Raw genomic sequence first — 18079 nt, forward strand, 5'->3', positions numbered from 1 at the left:
AGCGAGGGAACCGCCAGAAGACCCTCAAAGCTGGACCTTAGTGTCCGGGTAGAACGATGGTGGTGGAGACGCTCCTGACAATGGGAGATTTCTGTGGTGCCCTTGCTGCCTAAAGCACAGGCTGATTTTGCTCAATGGTTCCTCCAGCCCCGGTCAAGGAATACCCTTTGTCAGTGCTCCAAATCGAACCGCACAAGCGGAGGAGAGGGAAAGGGGCAGCCGCCGCCGTTGACCAACGCTGTTTCTCTCCCGGCAGATGGAGAAGGATCTCCGGAGCGACTCGGACGAAAGCGAGAAGGGCGACGACGAGGCAGCGCAGGTGAAAGAAGCCAAGAGGAATGGCGCCATCCACTCAGAGCCTACTGGCAGCTGCATCAGCAAGGAGCCCCCGCTGCAACTGAACGGCAGGAGCCCTGCTGCCAATGGGGACGCCAAAACCAGATAACTCGAGCGAGGCGCCATCGACTGCCCAGCCCCTTAACCAACCCTGCCCCTGTGTCCATACCAGCTTGTCTTTCCTCCTTGTAGGCCCGCGAGGGCGCGAACATAGCCTCCTAGCTGAATCCTCTGCTCCCTGCAGGAACAACAAAACAAAACCAACAAAAGGACTGTGCTTCTTTTCGCAATATTATCCTGTGGGTGGCGTCGGTCGCCGCGAGGTCTGGCGTGGGGGGTGAGGTAGGGTGGAATATAAAGACAGCCTTCCCCCGTTCTATTCAGCCGGTCCTGAGTACAGCTTGGCAAGGCTGTTGGGTGGGCGAGGGACCCATTCGAATCCCACCCAATCGGTTGTTTTCGCTTCCGCCAGCTGGAAAAGCGGGCGGGTTCAACAACAAGGGACCCCAGGTCCTCAATCAAAAGGGGTGGGAGTGGGAGGCGATGACGTCTTCGCGGAAGCTGGGCCGAGCCTCCGTCCCGAGGGCACGCGGCGATGCGTCCCAAGGCGACGCGGGTACCGAGTCCTCGGTCTGCCTGGGTTTTTTTTTTTGCGGTGGGTTGTGGGGTTAGCCAAGAAGGAGGAGGCGAGTCGTCGGTGGGTCGCCGTTGGACAAAGGATGCTGTTGAAAGTCTGTGTTTTGAAGCCGAGCTCCAGGAGAGGGAGCGAGAAGGACACTGCTGTCTCTTTGGGAAGAAGAAACGAGACGATGAGGGGATGGTGTTGTTGTTGTTGCTGCTGCCGCTGCCACTGCTGCTTCTTGTGAGCGTATTACGTCTGTGTTGAGCGGACCACTGGCTAATCCCGAGGAAAAAGCGTCAGGACTGAACCTCTTCCTGAGCACGGGTTGCGGGGGGGTGAGCACAGGGGAGAGTTGGGGTCCCCATTCCAGTGACCTAGACAGGGAGAGGGTGCACTAAATTGCTGGAACCAATAAACTCATTGCAGATAAGAAAAGCAAAACAAAAAGCAAAAAACTATTTGCCTCTCTCCATTTTAATCCACTCGCTCTTGGCGCATCCCCGTCGGAAACACGAATAATAATAATACATTTTTATTTATATCCCGCCCTCCCAGCCGAAGCCGGGCTCAGGGCGGCTCATAACAATAAAACAGTGCAACATTCTAAAATCATTTCATTAAAAGATTACTCCAAATCAAATTGATGGCAACCATTGGGCTAGAAGTTCTGTGAAGATTGCCAAAGGAGGGAGTCAGGCTGCGTCCTGGCCAAAGGCCTGGTGGAACAGCTCTGTCTTGCAGGCCCTGTGGAAAGATGTCAAGCCCCGCAGGGCCCTAATCTCTTGTGGCAGAGCGTTCCACCAGATCGGAGCCACAGCCGAAAAAGCCCTGGCTCTGGTTGAGGCCAGTCTAACCTCACTGTGAGATCTCCAAGATGTTTTTGTTTGAAGACCGTAAGGTCCTCCGTGGGACATGCCAGGAGAAGAAACTTCTTCCCCCCTCCGCCCCCTCCTTCCAACATCACCACCGCAGTTTTGGCTTGTGCCCTATGAGAAACGCACCCCGCGTGCGCTCAGAGGCGCTCTCGCCGTTCTTAAACGTACCCCGATTGAATCCCAATGGGATCTTTAAAAAGCTGGTTTGGAGAGCCGCCGGAGGATGAGGCGTGTGAGTCTGGCCTGACGACACAGCCCACCGCAAGGGGTTGGGGGTCTTTGGTGCACAATTTCCACAGAAGGTAAGATCGTGAGAAAAGGGGTGGCTGGATTTGGCCAAGAGAAGAGGTCCATCGGAGTTTAGGGATGAGGAAGGTTGAGATGCTGTTGAGATCCTATTTGGCCCCATCATCTCTGACTAGTGCTGGCTGATGTTGGAGGTCACAACCATATCTGAAAGGCACCAGGTTCCCCAGCGTACAGTTTCCAAAAGAGGACAGCCAAAATAGGAAGCCCTTCAGATAGACTGAGATGAAGACCAACAGCCCTTGTCTGTCCCTAACATATTCATTCATGGGGTAGGAGAACTGAAATATTTATTTTTTCACTTCTGGCAACCAATTCATTCCTTTGGTTTCAGATAGTACATGGGTAAAGGTAAAGGGACCCCTGACCATTAGGTCCAATCGTGACCAACTCTGGGGTTGCGGCGCTCATCTCGCTTTACTGGCCGAGGGAGCGGGCGTGCAGCTTCCGGGTCATGTGGCCAGCAGGACAAAGCCGCTTCTGGCGAACCAGAGCAGCGCACGGAAACACCGTGTACCTTCCCGCCGGAGCGGTACCTATTTATCTACTTGCACTTTGACGTGCTTTTGAACTGCTAGGTGGGCAGGAGCAGGGACAGAGCAATGGGAGCTCATCCCGTTGCGGGGATTCGAACTGCCGACCTTCTGATCGGCAAGCCCTAGGCTCTGCGGTTTAACCCACAGTGCCACCCGTGTCCCTTTGTACATGGGTAGATGAGTCTAAAAAACCTGAGACACAAATTTTCATGGCTATGGTGTCTCGTTGACCAGAAGTAATGTATTTAGCGTCAACTCTGGAAATATATGCTCGATGCTGACCAAATTGTAAGCTTCCTAGAGGAAAATATACGTCAGGAGGCTTAATGTGGTCAGAATTAAGTACAGTGGTACCTTGGTTCTCAAACTTAATCCTTTCCAGAAGTCCGTTCCAAAACCAAAGTGTTCCAAAACTAAGGTGCGCTTTCCCATAGAAAGTAATGCAAAGTGGATTAATCCGTTCCAAACTTTTAAAAACAACCCCTAAAACAGCAATTGAACATGAATTTTGCTATCTAAACGAGACCATTGATCCATAAAAAGAAAGCAATAAACTATGTACTGCAGTCACCCAATCAGTCAGTAGATGAACTGGGTTCCACACAGTCACAAAAAGAAAAAGAGCCATAATACATAGCAAAATACATAGCAAAAACAGACAGACCTCAGCATGGCACTCAAACTGGGAGCGTAACATTCAAAACAAAAGCGTAACACTCAAAACGGAGCACGTTTGGCTTCCGAAAAAAGTTCACAAACCGGAACATTTACTTCCGGGTTTGCAGTGTTTGGGTTCCAAGTTGTTTGAGTACCAAGGCGTTTGAGAACCAAGGCACCAACTGTAGTCACTTGCAGAGTTAATTCTAAATACATGACTTCTGGTCAGTGTGCCGCCATAACCACAAAAGGGCTGGGAAAATTGAGCCCCAGGTTTCTGAGACTCGTCTACCTATGTACTATCTGAAACCCAGGGTTTGCCAGAAGTTAAATACGCTGGCATTGTTTTCAGCTCTCCTTGCCGCTTCGTAGATCTGTTTTAAAAAAAAACAGCACCGAGGTTCTCTTTACCTTTGGTCAATAATTGGCATTCCCATAAGCAAAGCTCTGCTGGAATCGGAGTGTCAGGCCAGGATCAACTCCTTCCGTTCATTTCAATGGGCCTTTTATAGGAGAATGCCGTGGTGGATTGGGCCCCGAAGGAGAGCTGCTCTTGGGATCCTATTCCACCTCAGGGACCAACATATATTGGTGGGGGTTGGGGAGAGACCAGAACAGCTTCCAGTAACGAATCTAGGAACATTCACACACGAAAAAAGTGCAAACATCTCATTGTGTGCCGTCAAATTCCACCCACTCCTGCATGCCAGCAATCCAATATGCTGTTAAGTACTAACTGCTGCTGCATGTTGGCTGTCGGACACCGCTCCATGTCAGGGAGGAGCTACCTGTTAACTCTTGGCGAATGCACGTGTAACCAAACAATGCAAAAGATACTGTAACCGGGGACCTGGTCTGGGAGGTTGGTTCTAGAATGGGATACAGATGCCATCATGACCTGTCTAGCTGCTTCTGAACAGACTAATATGTGTCTTTCCTCAAAATTACCACTGGGGGGAGCCGTCGATTTTCCATCAAGGCAAGATTAAAGGACTTTTCCCCCCTTCCACCAACAGGACTGTGATGTCGATCTTATTAAAAGTGCATTGATTTAAGCGTCAGAGGCAGCAATGCTTTTTGGGGTTCCCATTGTGGCATGCGGTTGAGTGCTGTGAGAACAGAATCCTGGACAAGATGGCTAGAGCTCTTTCTATGTTCTCATATTCTGCTTTTATAGATCGGGAGAGAGGCCACAGCCCCAGACGCAGAATGATAATTTGCAGTTGAGATCTGAGCCTTCCAATGGGCAGTTTCCATTCCAACTGATCATTCATTTAAAAAAAAAAACCTGTTATTTAACCTCTAAGCACTATTCACATATATATTTAAAAACATTCTAGGCACGATTAATAATAATAACAATAATTTATTATTTATACCCCGCCCATCTGGCTGAGTTTCCCCAGCCACTCTGGGCGGCTCCCAATCAAGCGTTAAAAACAACACAGCATTAAATATTAAAAACTTCCCCGAACAGGGCTGCCTTCAGATGTCTTTTAAAGAGAAGATAGCTGCTTATTTCCTTCACATCTGAAGGGAGGGCGTTCCACAGGGCGGGTGCCACTACCGAGAAGGCCCTCTGTCTGGTTCCCTATAACCTCACTTCTTGCAGGGAGGGAACCGCCAGAAGGCCCTCGGCGCTGGATCTCAGTGAACGATGGGAGTGGAGACGCTCCTTCAGATATACTGGACCAAGGCCGTTTAGGGCTTTAAAAGTCAGCACCAACACTTTGAGTTGTGCTCGGAAACGTACTGGGAGCCAATGTAGGTCTTTCAAGACCGGTGTCATGTGGTCTCGGCGGCCGCTCCCAGTCACCAGTCTAGCTGCCGCATTCTGGATTAATTGCAGTTTCCGGGTCACCTTCAAAGGCAGCCCCACATAGAGCGCACGTAGATGATTAAAGCTAGAAACTTTCCTCCATCCGGTGAACCGGACCCTCTCCCTTTATTGGCCTTTATTCAACTCGCAACTGGTCCAGAATTTGCACCAACTCTGCTTCTTCAAATCATAAAAGGTTAAAAGGTAAATGACCCCTGGACAGTTAAGTCCAGTCAAAGGCGACTATGGGGTTGCGACGCTCAGGTCGCTTTCAGGCTGAGGGAGCTGGCGTTTGTGTCTGTGAAGCTTGCAAGGTTGACCTGAACGCAGACCCTCCAAATGTCTCTATTTTTGAGAGACACTCCCGGATTCAAAGTAGCCGCAACGGTTTCTGATTTGATCCCAGGATTCCTTTGGACATTCCTATGTCCAGGATTTTGTGCTTTCAAATAAATAAATAAATAAAAAGGATGCCTGGACGCTTAAGTCCAGCCAAAGGCGACTACGGGGTTGCAGCGCTCATCTCGCTTTCAGGCCAAGGGAGCTGGCATTTGTCCGCAGACAGCTTTCCGGGTCATGTGGCCAGCAGGACTAAACCGCTTCTGGTGCAACAGGACACCGTGATGGAAACCAGAGCAGTGCACGGAAACGCCGTTCACCTTCCCGCTGCAGTGGTACCTATTTATCTACTTGCGCTGGTGTGCTTTCGAACTGCTAGGTTGGCAGGAGCTGAGACAGAGCAACAGGAGCTCACCCTGTCGTGGGGATTCGAACCGCCAACCTTCCAATCGGCAAGCCCAAGAGGCTCAGGGGTTTAGACCGCAGCGCCACCCGTGTCCCATTATGGGATACAGATGCCCGTGTCCCGTTATTCAAATCATTTGGTGGAATAGACGTGTGCAATCAGCAATACGAATGGCATTGTGCTCCAGAACCCCTTGCAGTGGCTTCATATAGATGTTAAACAGACTTGCAAGTTGTGATGGTCCTATGGCAGATGCCCAACGACGTGAGCAGATGAAACCACAGATACAAACTTTAAAGTGAGCTTGGGCAAATTCCTGAAGGAGGCCCAGAAGTCTGGGTAGATTTGAACCATCATTGCAGTGGAACCTCCAGGTCTGAAAGCAAAAATCATAGACAAAGGTTCTGAAATTGCATCCACAAGGTCCTTTAGTATGCATGGATGTAGCTCATAAGGCCCTAGTAAAAAGTAAAGGGACCCCTGACCATTAGGTCCAGTCGTGGCCGACTATGGGGTTGCGGCGCTCATCTCACTTTACTGGCCGAGGGAGCCGGCGTACAGCTTCGGGGTCATGTGGCTAGCAGGACTAAGCCGCTTCTGGCGAACCAGAGCAGCGCACGGAAACACCGTTTATCTTCCCGGCGGAGCGGTACCTATTTATCTACTTGCACTTTGACGTGCTTTCGAAATGCTAGGTTGGCAGGAGCAGGGACCGAGCAACGGGAGCTCATCCCGTCACGGGGATTCGAACCTCCGACCTTCCGATCGGCAAGTCCTAGGCTCTGTGGTTTAGCCCACAGCACTACCCGTGTCCCTAAGAGCCCTGGAGATTTGAATAAGCCCGAGACAAAGTAGCTGTTGAGCAGTTCCGCTTTTTCTCTGTCACCCAATAACATTTCTCTGTTTTCCCCACAAAGGTAAGATTGTTTGATTTGATTTCCCCACCTTGTTACAAATCACTCACCCCTTCTTCCTTGGCAGTGGGTGGAAAGGTGTCATTTTGTGGCCAAAACAACTTAGGCCAGCCCTGCTCTAACCACTACACCACCCTGCCCCCAGTCAACCAATGCTTCCTAGTGCTGCAGCCCCCAGCAAATTTACATGAGCCCCCAACTCCCTCCGAAAGGAGCCCCGTCCTCCTGAGCCAAGGAAGATGCTTGGAGCCACCAAAACGAAGACAGCGTGTCTCGCTCCCCCCCCCCCAGCCCACAGCCAAATTTAAGTCCCATTAAGAATAATTAGAGCCAGGTGTGCCCACTTGAATAAAATATGGGGGGGAGAGAGAGCAGGTAAGCCTCACCCCACATAATTGATCACACGATGTGGTGCACGCAGACCATTTGAATGGCAGTTCCTATTAACTTTGTTGTTTAGTCGTGTCCGCCTCTTCGTGACCCTCTGGACCAGAGCACGCCAGGCCCTCCTGTCTTCCACTGCCTCCCACAGTTTGGTCAGACTCATGTTGGTAGCTTCAAGAACACTGTCCCACCATCTCGTCCTCCGTCGTCCCCTTCTCCTCGTGCCCTCCATCTTTCCCAACATCAGGGTCTCTTCCAGGATGTCTTGTCTTCTCATGAGGTGGCCAAAGTATTGGAGCCTCAGCTTCAGGATCTGTCCTTCTGGTGAGCACTCAGGGCTGATTTCCTTCCGAATGGAGAGGTTTGATCTTCTTGCAGTCCATGGGACTCTCAAGAGTCTCCTCCAGCACCAGAATTCAAAAGCGTCCATTCTTTGGCGATCAGCCTTCTTTATGCTCCAGCTCTCACTTCCATACATCACTACTGGGGAAACCAGAGCTTTAACTATACGGACCTTTGTCGGCAAGGTGATGTCTCTGCTTTTTAAGATGCTGTCCAGGTTTGTCACTGCTTTTCTCCCAAGAAGCAGGCGTCTTTTTATTTCGTGACTGCTGTCACCACCTGCAGTGATCGTGAAACCCAAGAAAGTAAAATCTCTCGCTGCCTCCATTTCTTCCCCTTCTATTTGCCAGGAGGTGATGGGACCAGTGGCCATGATCTTAGCTTTTTTTGATGTTGAGCTTCAGACCATATTATCCTTTGTGGCGAAGGGGCTTGAATAACTCAGAGAAGCTATGAGCCATGACCCATAGAGGGACAGGTCATAGTGGAGAGTTTTGACCAAACGTGATCCACCTGGAGCAGGAACCGGCAAGCCACTCCAGTAGCCCTGCCAAGAAAACTCCATGGGCAAAGACAACAGGCCATCAACTTTGCCCCCCCCCCCCAATATTTTATTGGGGGGGTTGAAGGGATGCTTGCCCTAGGAGTTGGCTCCTATAATTAGCGCCCCCTCCCGCTCCTTAAAGGAGCCTTCTAGATTCACAGAAAGGGAAGACCCCCCCAAATTGCAATTTAACCCTTGCAAGCCTCCCAGACTCTTGCGCTCAGACCCCATCCCCTCCCCAGGACCCTCTCTTTGTGTTAACACCCCATGAATGAAGTTAGTCCCCCCCCCCCGGCCCCGGCCCCCTCCGGGCTCCCAGCCAGAGGGGGAAGGGGCTTTGGAATGCATTGATAAAGGGGGGGGGCCCGCCGCCGCTTGGCCTTTGAGAGCAGCGATTGGCTGGTGGGAGGGGGCAGGGGCGGAGCCTCTAGGAACAGATGTGCGGGGGGGGCGGAGGCGGGACAGAGTACGAATCAGTGAAAGTTTGTAGCAGGTTTTTTTAATACAATTTTTTTCTAGCGGAACCCGGAGAAGCGCGCGCAGACGGGTAAAGAAAATTGGGGTGGGGGCGCCCGTAAAATAGGAGGTAGCGATTGGGGGGGAGCCGCATGGTGAGGGAAGAGATCTCAAATAATAGGGCGTAATCTAGAGGGGGGAGAGATCTGGGGTGCCAGGAGAGGGAGGATATTTTTTTTTGGATGGGGGGAGGTGAAGCTCAATAAAGTGCGTGGTGTTTGGTAGGGTGAATTTGGGGAGGGCTGTTTGTGGAAGTAAAAACTGGGGGGTACCATTGTATTGTGGGGGACTTCTGGAGTGGGGGCCCCCGAAAGTTGGAGAAGGAATTTATCTTGTTTTCTTAGGGGTTAAGAGGCCGAGATTTGAGGGGCTGCTATGAAGGAGATAGGCTGATTGGGGGGGTGGATAATTTTTTGGGGGGCAGCACACAGAAAAGAGCTGGGCTAGGAAGAGAATAGTGTTGGTTGGGGGTCCTTCGAGGTTTGGGGGTTCACCGCTTGAGTCTTGGGGTGTCGGTGTGGGGTTGATTTGGAGAGGGGGGATGTGTGGGGCGGGCAGGATCTGGGGTGGCAGAAAATGTGGGTGCTGTTTAGCCCAGATGGGGGCCCACCTTGGCTGGGGCGCTGGGGGGGGGTTAAAAGCAACAAATCAAACATGGGAGGGTTGTTCTTGGAATGGGGAGTCGGTGACAGATTGGGGGGTTTTGCAACCGCGCTCCCCACTTTTGCTGTACTTTTAAGGCATCAAACAGAAAACCCTCCTCAACAGGATTTTTTGCCGGTTTTTTGGGGGGGGGAGTGGCAGAGGCCGAGAGAGATCAGATCCCTGTTTTTGGCAAAAACCCTTCCTAAGAAGTGGGGAAATCCTTGTATTTTGGATCTATAGGAGGGGGGGCTGCATTTATTTCCTCCTCAGCATTTGTGGGCAAGAGAAAGAGGTCAAGTGCTTGGAGGTGGAAGACAGCTGCATTTATGCCATAGGTAAGGGTAAAGGGACCCCTGACCATTAGGTCCAGTCTTGGCCGACTCTGGGGTTGCGGCGCTCATCTCGCTTTACTGGCCAAGGGAGCCAGCGTGCAGCTTCCGGGTATGTGGCCAGCATGACTAAGCCGCTTCTGGCGAACCAGAGCAGCGCACGGAAATGCCGTTTACCTTCCCGCCGGAGCGGTACCTATTTATCTACTTGCACTGACGTGCTTTCGAACTGCTAGGTTGGCAGGAGCAGGGACCGAGCAACGGGAGCTCACCCCGTTGTTGTGGGGATTCGAACCGCCAACCTTCTGATCGGCAAGTCCTAGGCTCTGTGGTTTAACCCACAGCGCCACCCGCGTCCCTCCTATGAATTCAATGAGTAAAAATAAATAAGTAGATTCTGGGGGCGGGGGGGTTGAAATGTCAGGAGGCAGTAGCATTGGGGAAGGGGCCAGGCAATTATTCAAGGATGCTAGGTCATGCCTTTGCCGTCTTCTTTCCAGACACCCTCGCCCATTGCTCACCCTCTCTCCCTACCATGGCGACCACAAGGAGCCCTGCCAGCCCCTGTCAGCTGAAGGAGTTTGACAGCGTCCGAGATTCCCTTGCCAATATCATCGGCCAGCTCCGAGACATTGACCCGAGCCACCTCTCTTTCTCGCCATTTCTGGACCTTGACACCCAGATTTCAATGGCACCCATCTCGGACAGCCCTGAATCGTCTCTGGAGGAGCTGCATTCTACTGAAACAGAGGAGGGAGGAGAAGAAGGAGAAGAAGAAGAAGGAGAAGAGGAGGAAGAAGAGGAAGAAGGGATGACCTCTCCCAGACCTCTCCCTGGCCAAGCCTTCCCAGACCCTCTGGGTCAACCCAGGCTCCCTCCTCCACAGGCCCCAGAAGAGAGCGACGTGGGGCAGCCCCCCATGCCTGGGGCCGACACTGCGGCCCCCCGCTTGCCCAAAGAGACGTCCTTTTTGGACTCCGTTCAAGTCGTGCCACGCTGCCCCCTTCCTGATCCCGAGCAAAGGTCAGAAGGCGACCAAACCGGGACCCTCATGCTGACCGGTCAGCCTCCCAGCGAACGCCAGCCCTGGCTGGACACGGGAGACGGCGCCTGCCCGGTTTTGCACCACGGCTCCTCAGGAGAGCTGACCGCCCGCTTGGAGGGCAGCGGGGGTCGGCAGGCCTGCTCCAGCGAGCGCATGAAAGCCGTGGCCTCGGCCTTCGTCGCCCTCCTCCTGGCTCCGTGGTTCCTCTATGGAAGCTACTACTTCCTTCCGCTGCCAGCCCCTGCCTGCCCGGATCTTGCCAGCCGGGTCACCTTGGCTCTTCGCTGCCTGCCGGTCGCTGGGCTGCCTGTTCTCCTCGGTAAAACATGTGTGTTTTGGGGGGTTGGGGGAGCAGCAAACAGAAGGTGCAGACTCTCCGGCCTCGGTCCAGTATATCTGAAGGAGCATCTCCACCCCCATCATTCTGCCCGGACACTGAGGTCCAGCTCCGAGGGCCTTCTGGCGGTTCCCTCCCTGCGAGAAGCCAAGTTACAGGGAACCAGGCAGAGGGCCTTCTCGGTGGTGGTGCCCGTCCTGTGGAACGCCCTCCCACCAGATGTCAAAGAGAACAACAACTACCAGACTTTTAGAAGACATCTGAAGGCAGCCCTGTTTAGGGAAGCTTTTAATGATGTATTACAGTATTTTAATATTTTTTTGGAAGCCGCCCAGAGTGGCTGGGGAAGCCCAGCCAGATGGGCGGGGTATAAATTATTATTATTATTATTATTATTATTATTATTATTATTATTATCTCCTAATGTCGCTATTTTGCAGGGACAGTCCCAAATTTACAGAAGCCGCCACGGTTTCTGATTTGATCCCGGGGACGTCCCTATTTTCATCGGGGAAATGTTGGAGGGGAAACAAGGCTGTCTTCAGATGTCTTCTAAAAGTCAGAAAGCTATTTATCTCCTTGACACCATAATGAGGACAAGGTGGAGACCTTTTTGCGGAGACCTGTTCCAAATCCGCAGGTGTGCCCTAGGGACATAAGCTCCCATCTCAGGCTCCACAAAAGCATTCTCTTTCAAGGGCCAAATTCTCTGTGTTCATTTGCCAGAGTTGGGTGGCGCAACCTTTCTTCCCGCCTCTCCCTTTCATCTCCTCCTCTCCTTTTGCCGCCCTTTCTCTCGCGTTACATCCTTCCCTCTCTCTTTTTGCAGGATCTCAGCACGGCAGAGTTGCAAGGGACACCTGGGGGTCATCTAGTCCAACCCCTGCAATGCAGGAATCTTAGCACATGGCTCTCACACACACACACACCCTACATCAAATTTGACCCTGCTTAGCTTTGCAGATGTGCGAGCAGTTTTATTGCTGCGCCAACTTTAGCTCCCTCTTTCGAACCCCCTGCTTTTGATCACCCCCATTTCTCTCTCCTTCCGTCACCCCCCACCCCCGTTCTCACTTGCCTTTTGATAACAATAATGCAGTGGCACCTTGGGTTAAGTACTTAATTCGTTCCGGAGGTCCGTTCTTAACCTGAAACTGTTCTTAACCTGAAGCACCACTTTAGCTACTGGAGCCTCCCACTGCCACCACGCGGTTTCTGTCCTCATCCTGAAGCAACGTTCTTAACCCGAGGTACTATTTCTGGGTTAGCGGAGTCTGTAACCTGAAGTGTCTGTAACCCGAGGTACCACTGTAATTTATTCTTTATAACCCCACCCATCTGGCTGGGTCTCCCCAGCCACTCTGGGCGGCTCCCAACAGAATATTAAAAACACGATAAAACGTCAAACATTAAAAGCTTCCCTAAACAGGGCTGCCTTCAGATGTCTTCTAAAAGTCAGAGAGCTGTTTATTTCCTTGACATCTGACGGGAGGGCGTTCCACAGGGCGGGCGCCACCACCGAGAAGGCCCTCTGCCTGGTTCCCTGTAACCTCACTTCTCACAGGGAGGGAACTGCCCTAAACAGGGCTGCCTTCAGATGTCTTCTAAAAGTCAGATAGCTGTTTATTTCCTTGCCATCTAATGGGAGGGCGTTCCACAGGGCGGGCGCCACCACCAAGAAGGCCCTCTGCCTGGTTCCCTGTAGCTTTGCTTCTCGCAATGAGGGAACCGCCAGAAGGCCCTCAGAGCTGGACCTCAGTGTCCGGGCTGGACGTTGGGGGTGGAGACGCTCCTTCAGGGATACAGGGCCGTTTAGGGCTTCCAAGGTCAGCACCAACACTTTGAATGGTGCCCAGAAATGTACACCAGTAATTCTCTAACCCAATGGGTCCCAGTGTGGAGCCAGTGTGGTGTAGTGGTTAAGAGAGGTGACTCGTAATCTGGTGAACCAGGTTCGCGTCTCCGCTCCTCCACCTGCAGCTGCTGGGTGACCTTGGGCCAGTCACACTTCTCTGAAGTCTCTCAGCCCCACTCACCTCACAGAGTGTTTGTTGTGGGGGAGGAAGGGAAAGGAGAATGTTAGCCGCTTTGAGACTCCTTAGGGTAGTGATAAAGCGGGATATCAAATCCAAACTCTTCTTCAATGCGTTTGGGGCGGCTGAGATTCTTGTCCACCCTATCACCTTTCCCATCTTTGTTTCCATTAAGGCAGAAAGAGAAAACCATTCCAGCCACCTGCTGTTATTTCTGCAAACAGAGGACGGGGTGTTATTTGCGGGGGTCCAAACGCAGAGATTTCTTCCCCCAAGCTGAGCATTCCTGTCTTAATGGGACGTTTGGAGGAGCGGACAGAACAATTTGCAAAGTGGGCAGCTTTCAAGCCGTGATTCCTCCGAACGTTGCAAAAAGCAACGTGGGCTATTTATCTTGGAGGCTGAAAGTCCCAGGTTGCAGGCAGCTCTGGCCCGACTCAGAGTAGACCCACTGAAATGAATGGGCGAGGCTGGTTTGTCAAGGCTGCTGGGAGCTGTCCCCTTTGCTGTGGAGATGTACCGGTAATTCTCAGAGTGGTTTAACAATCGGACCCTCTCTTTCCCCAGGCAAATTTGGGCATTATAGCTCTGTAAGGGGAATAGAGGTGTCTGGAAACTCCCAGCACTGTCACCAAATCTTCTATTAAATTAGTAGTAGTAGTAGTAGTAGTAGTACAGTGGTACCTCAGGTTAAGTACTTAATTTGTTCCAGAGGTCCCTTCTTAACCTGAAACTGTTCTTAACCTGAAGCACCACTTTAGCTAATGGGGCCTCCTGCTTCTGCCGCGCCGCCGGAGCACAATTTCTGTTCTCATCCTGAAGCAAAGTTCTTAACCTGAAGCACTATTTCTGGGTTAGCGGAGTCTGTAGCCTGAAGCGTATGTAACCTGAAGTGTATGTAACCCGAGGTACCACTGTAATCACTTGAAAGAATCAATTAGGCCTAGGATTAAAATTGGGATTAAATATATAAATAAGAAAATGTATGAAAAGAAAAGTTAGGAAATATGATGATGACTGTGATATAGTTTATGAAATAATGATCTAGGAAACTGCTATATATAATTACTAAGAAATTCAAATGGAAGAGGTTTGAGGAAGTCAAATAATATGTTTATGAAGATGGATCTTAATTAATTCATCCTGAAGCAAAGTTCTTAACCCGAGGTACTATTTCTGGGTTAGCGGAGTCTGTAACCTGAAGCGTATGTAACCTGAAGCGTATGTAACCTGAAGCATATGTAACCCGAGGTACCACTGTAGTAGTAGTAGTAATAATAATAATAATAATAATAATAATAATAATAATAGTATTTTAAATTGATATACCGCCCTATACCTGTAGGTCTCAGGGAGGATGCAACATAAAATCACAATATAAAAAGACAAAACTTTTTAATTTCTTACATCTATATGCCATCTTCAGCTTCCAAAGATCTCGAGGTGTTTCCATGCACTGCTCTGGTTTCGCCAGAAGCGGCTCTGTCCTACTGGCCACATGACCTGGAAAAACTGTCTGCGGACAAATGCCAGCTCCCTCAACCAGTAACGCAAGATGAGCACCGCAAACCCAGGGTTGTCTGTGACTGGATCAGGGGTCCCTTTACCTTTACCACCTGTATTTGGGCGCTGTGGGTTAAACCACAGAGCCTAGGACTTGCCGATCAGAAGGTCGGCGGTTCGAATCCCCGCGACGGGGTGAGCTCCCATTGCTCAGTCCCTGCTCCTGCCAACCTAGCAGTTCGAAAACACGTCACAGTGTATGTAACCCGAGGTACCACTGTATAACACGCCGTGAACTTTAAATCCCGTTTTCATAACTTCTCCCAAGCTGTAAGTTGTATATTGTACCCAAAGTCTCTCACCCAGTGTATCATTATAGTCTGATATACAGTGGTACCTCGGGTTACAGACGCTTGAGGTTACATACGCTTCAGGTTACAGACTCCGCTAACCCAGAAATAGTGCTTCAGGTTAAGAACTTTGCTTCAGGATGAGAACAGAAATCGTGCGGTGGCAGCAGGAGGCCCCATTAGCTAAAATGGTGCTTCAAGTTAAGAACAGTTTTAGGTTAAGAACGGACCTCCAGAACGAATTAAGTACTTAACCCAAGGTACCACTGTATTCCCATTTCACTCCGATGCTGCTGAACTGGAAACGGTCTCCGAAAAAAACTGCCCTCCTTTCTCTCCTGGCTGCAGGCATTGCTCTGAGGGCTCTTTCTGCCTTGTGCCTGGACAACGTCGGCCCCCTGGGCACTCGCTCTCGGCCCTTCCTGCTCCACCAGCTTTTTGTCGTGGGCTCCGTGGACCAGCTCTCCGTCTTTGCCCTCAACGTGGTGGTGACGGCGACTTTCCTCCCCCAGGAGTACTTGGGTCTCATCCCGATCCTCGTGGGGCTCTTTGCTGTTGGAAGGTGAGGTGCAGGGTCGGGGACTGCGGCCCCTAGGCATCTCTGCCTGGCCCTTGGGACCTTTCTCGGGGCCAAACCCTCAAATCTCCAGGCTAGGCAACCTCCGAAAATCCTGCTCTGCACTTTTCGTCCAGGGGTTTTGCCCGACAGGAACGTACCTCTCAAAGAGATTGCAGCCTGCCCTCTAAAAACAAAATCCAAGTTCCCAGACCTCATTGTTCTGAAAGCAGTCCCGCTTTTAAGAGCAACACAGGAATAATGATGATAATGATAATGATAGTAATTTGTAATTTATACCCTGCCCATCTGGCTGGGTTTCCCCAGCCACTCTGGGCGGCTTCCAACAAAACACTTCTCGGTGGTGACGCCCACCCTGTGGAAGAAGAAGAAGAAGAAGAGTTTGGATTTGATATCCCGCCTTTCACTCCCCTTCAGGAGTCTCAAAGCGGCTAACATTCTCCTTTCTCTTCCTCCCCCACAACAAACACTCTGTGAGGTGAGTGGGGCTGAGAGACTTCAGAGAAGTGTGACTGGCCCAGGGTCACCCAGCAGCTGCATGTGGAGGAGCAGAGACTCGAACCCAGTTCCCCAGATTACAAGACTACTGCTCTTAACCACTACACCACACTGGCTCTCGCCCTCACTGGAACTGGAACGCCCTCCCACCAGATGTCAAAGAGAAAAATAACTACAGTGGCAAGACGAATGCCTCGCAAAATGAAAAACGCGCAAGACGATAGGGTTTTTCGGTTTTTGCGTTGCTTCGCTAGACGGTTTTCCCCATGGGCTTGCTTCGCAAGATGAAAACGTCTTGCGAGTTTGTTCGCTAGGCCGCTTGAAGAGGCGCAGTTGTGGCGGACCGTGCTTCGGAAGACGAAAAACATCGCAAGACGGAAAGACTCGCGGAACGAATTAATTTCGTCTTGCGAGGCACCACTGTACCAAACTTTTAGAAGACATCTGAAGGCAGCCCTCTTTAGGGAAGCTTTTAATGTTTAATAGGTTATTGTATTTTAGTGTTCTGTTGGAAGCCGCCCAGAGTGGCTGGGGGGACCCAGCCAGATGGGCGGGGTATAAATAATAAATTGTTATTATTATTATTATTATTATTATTATTATTATTATTATTATTAACTGGAAGCCGTGCTGGACGTTCGGCTTCCGAAAATCATTCGAAAACCGGAACAATCACTTCCGGTTTTCGATCGTCCCGGAGTCGAAACATTCCAGTTGAAAGGCGTTCGGCTTCCGAGGTTCCACTGTGAGCAGCCTTGTTTGATTTTGCTAATGGCGACATTCTGCATTTAACGAATGCCGCTAATTCAGTGCTATTTATCAGAATGGCAAAGGCACTCATCCGATAGTTCCGGCAAGTTCCAGCTGGAAAAAAAGCCCTGAATAGGAACAAACCGGTTCAGTTTATCGAAGTTTGCCGATCCGGTTCAGAAATCTCTGAACTTCTCCTGAAAGCTGCTGGGTGAATTGAACGTGAGCAAAGTTTGCTTGGGGGTAGGAACCTGAATGACTTCTAGTTACCTTCAAGTTCGGTTCTCTTTTTGACCTTTTGGAACAGGGTTTTCCAAACTTGGGTCTCCAGCTGTTTGGGGACTTCAACGCCCATCATCCCTAGCTAGCAAGACCGGCTGCCATGGATGATGGGAATTGTAGTCCCCAAACAACCGGAGAACCAAATTTGGGAAACGCTGATTGAGAATTTCTTCTTTGCTGTGCTTCGCTTCACAGGTGCTGCTACTGGGCCTGCCTGCACCTCTGTAGCACATACCGTGGGTTCGGGTTCGGCCTCTCCTTCTTCCCGACAGTCGCCATGAGTATCTACAACCTCTTCTGCCTCTACCACCTGGGCTTGGGGTTCCTGTTCGCTGCCTTGCCCGACGTCCGCAACACATCCGCTCCGACGCTCGAACTGACTGTGCCCAAGAGATGAGGGACGAGGTGCCTACAAAACTGTCTCTGCCCCCCACCCCCTTCTCAAGTTCCCCATCCCTGCAAAAAACCAGCAACTCTGCAACACCCCTCTAAGTTTCTGGGTCAACTCCAGGAGGACTTAAAAGAGACCAGCCATCTGCTTCGAAACACGGGGTTTGTTTGCAAAATCCCAGTGGCTTTGCAAGAAAGGACTAAATTTGCAGGCAGGGTCAAATGCTCCTCCCTTAAAAAGGCAAATGTTAGCATTTCAAAAGGAAGCTAGGCTGGAGCTCCCCCCCCCCCCCCGAAATACTGAATTTCCACATGCAGGGGATTTTTCGACGCTTCCTGGTACAGTCATACCTGATGTTACATCCGCTTCATGTTACATTCTTTCAGGTTACGTTCTGCGGTGACCAGGAAGTACCAGAAAAGGTTACTTCTGGGTTTCGCCGCTTGTGCGTGCGAAGCGCAAAATGACATCACGCGCATGTGCAGAAGCGGCAAATCGCAACCCATGCATGTGCAGACGCGCCGTTGCAGGTTGTGCTCTTTTCATGTTGCGAACGGGCCTCCGGAACGGATCCTGTTCGCAACCAGAGGTACCACTGTATACACAAGGCACAGGGGTGTCTGCCAACTGAGCGTGGAAAGCTGAGTTGGTGAGAGCGTGGTGGTGATAACAAGGTCGCAGGTTCGATTCCCGGGTGGGGCAGCTGCGTATTCCTGCATTGCAAAGGGGTTGGACTAGATTTT

The 18079-nt window shown here is 51.0% G+C and overlaps 2 protein-coding genes across 6 annotated transcripts in view; both read left to right on the forward strand.

Annotated features, from left to right (window-relative positions):
* Positions 1–4387, forward strand: part of CERS4 (ceramide synthase 4) — a 102854-nt gene extending 98467 nt beyond the window's left edge. For 2 of the 3 annotated variants that reach the window (XM_083594778.1, XM_083594776.1), the window contains exon 11: positions 257–4345. In XM_083594778.1, coding sequence (XP_083450904.1) covers positions 257–445 — 189 coding nt within the window. In that variant the 3' untranslated portion in view covers positions 446–4345. Of the gene's footprint in view, positions 1–256 lie in introns of all 3 variants that reach the window. The other variant, XM_083594777.1, reaches the window with a different exon arrangement.
* Positions 4388–8575: 4188 nt separating this feature from the next.
* Positions 8576–17741, forward strand: LOC310753430 (uncharacterized protein). Of its 3 annotated transcripts, none has more exons than XM_083594733.1 (4): positions 8576–8627; positions 10071–10934; positions 15187–15400; positions 17141–17741. In XM_083594733.1, exons 2-4 carry the CDS (start codon positions 10106–10108, stop codon positions 17340–17342), a joined length of 1245 nt encoding a protein of 414 aa, XP_083450859.1. In that variant the 5' UTR covers positions 8576–8627; positions 10071–10105; the 3' UTR covers positions 17343–17741. The 3 variants fall into 3 exon arrangements, with proteins under 3 accessions (XP_083450859.1, XP_083450860.1, XP_083450858.1); XM_083594734.1 differs by lacking the exon at positions 8576–8627 and adding an exon at positions 9227–9576; XM_083594732.1 differs by lacking the exon at positions 8576–8627 and having other exon boundaries at positions 10030–10934.
* Positions 17742–18079: the final 338 nt, after the last annotated feature.

The sequence above is a fragment of the Podarcis filfolensis genome, assembly GCF_964270895.1.
Source record: "Podarcis filfolensis genome assembly, chromosome: 18".
In the NCBI taxonomy this organism is placed as follows: domain Eukaryota; kingdom Metazoa; phylum Chordata; class Lepidosauria; order Squamata; family Lacertidae; genus Podarcis; species Podarcis filfolensis.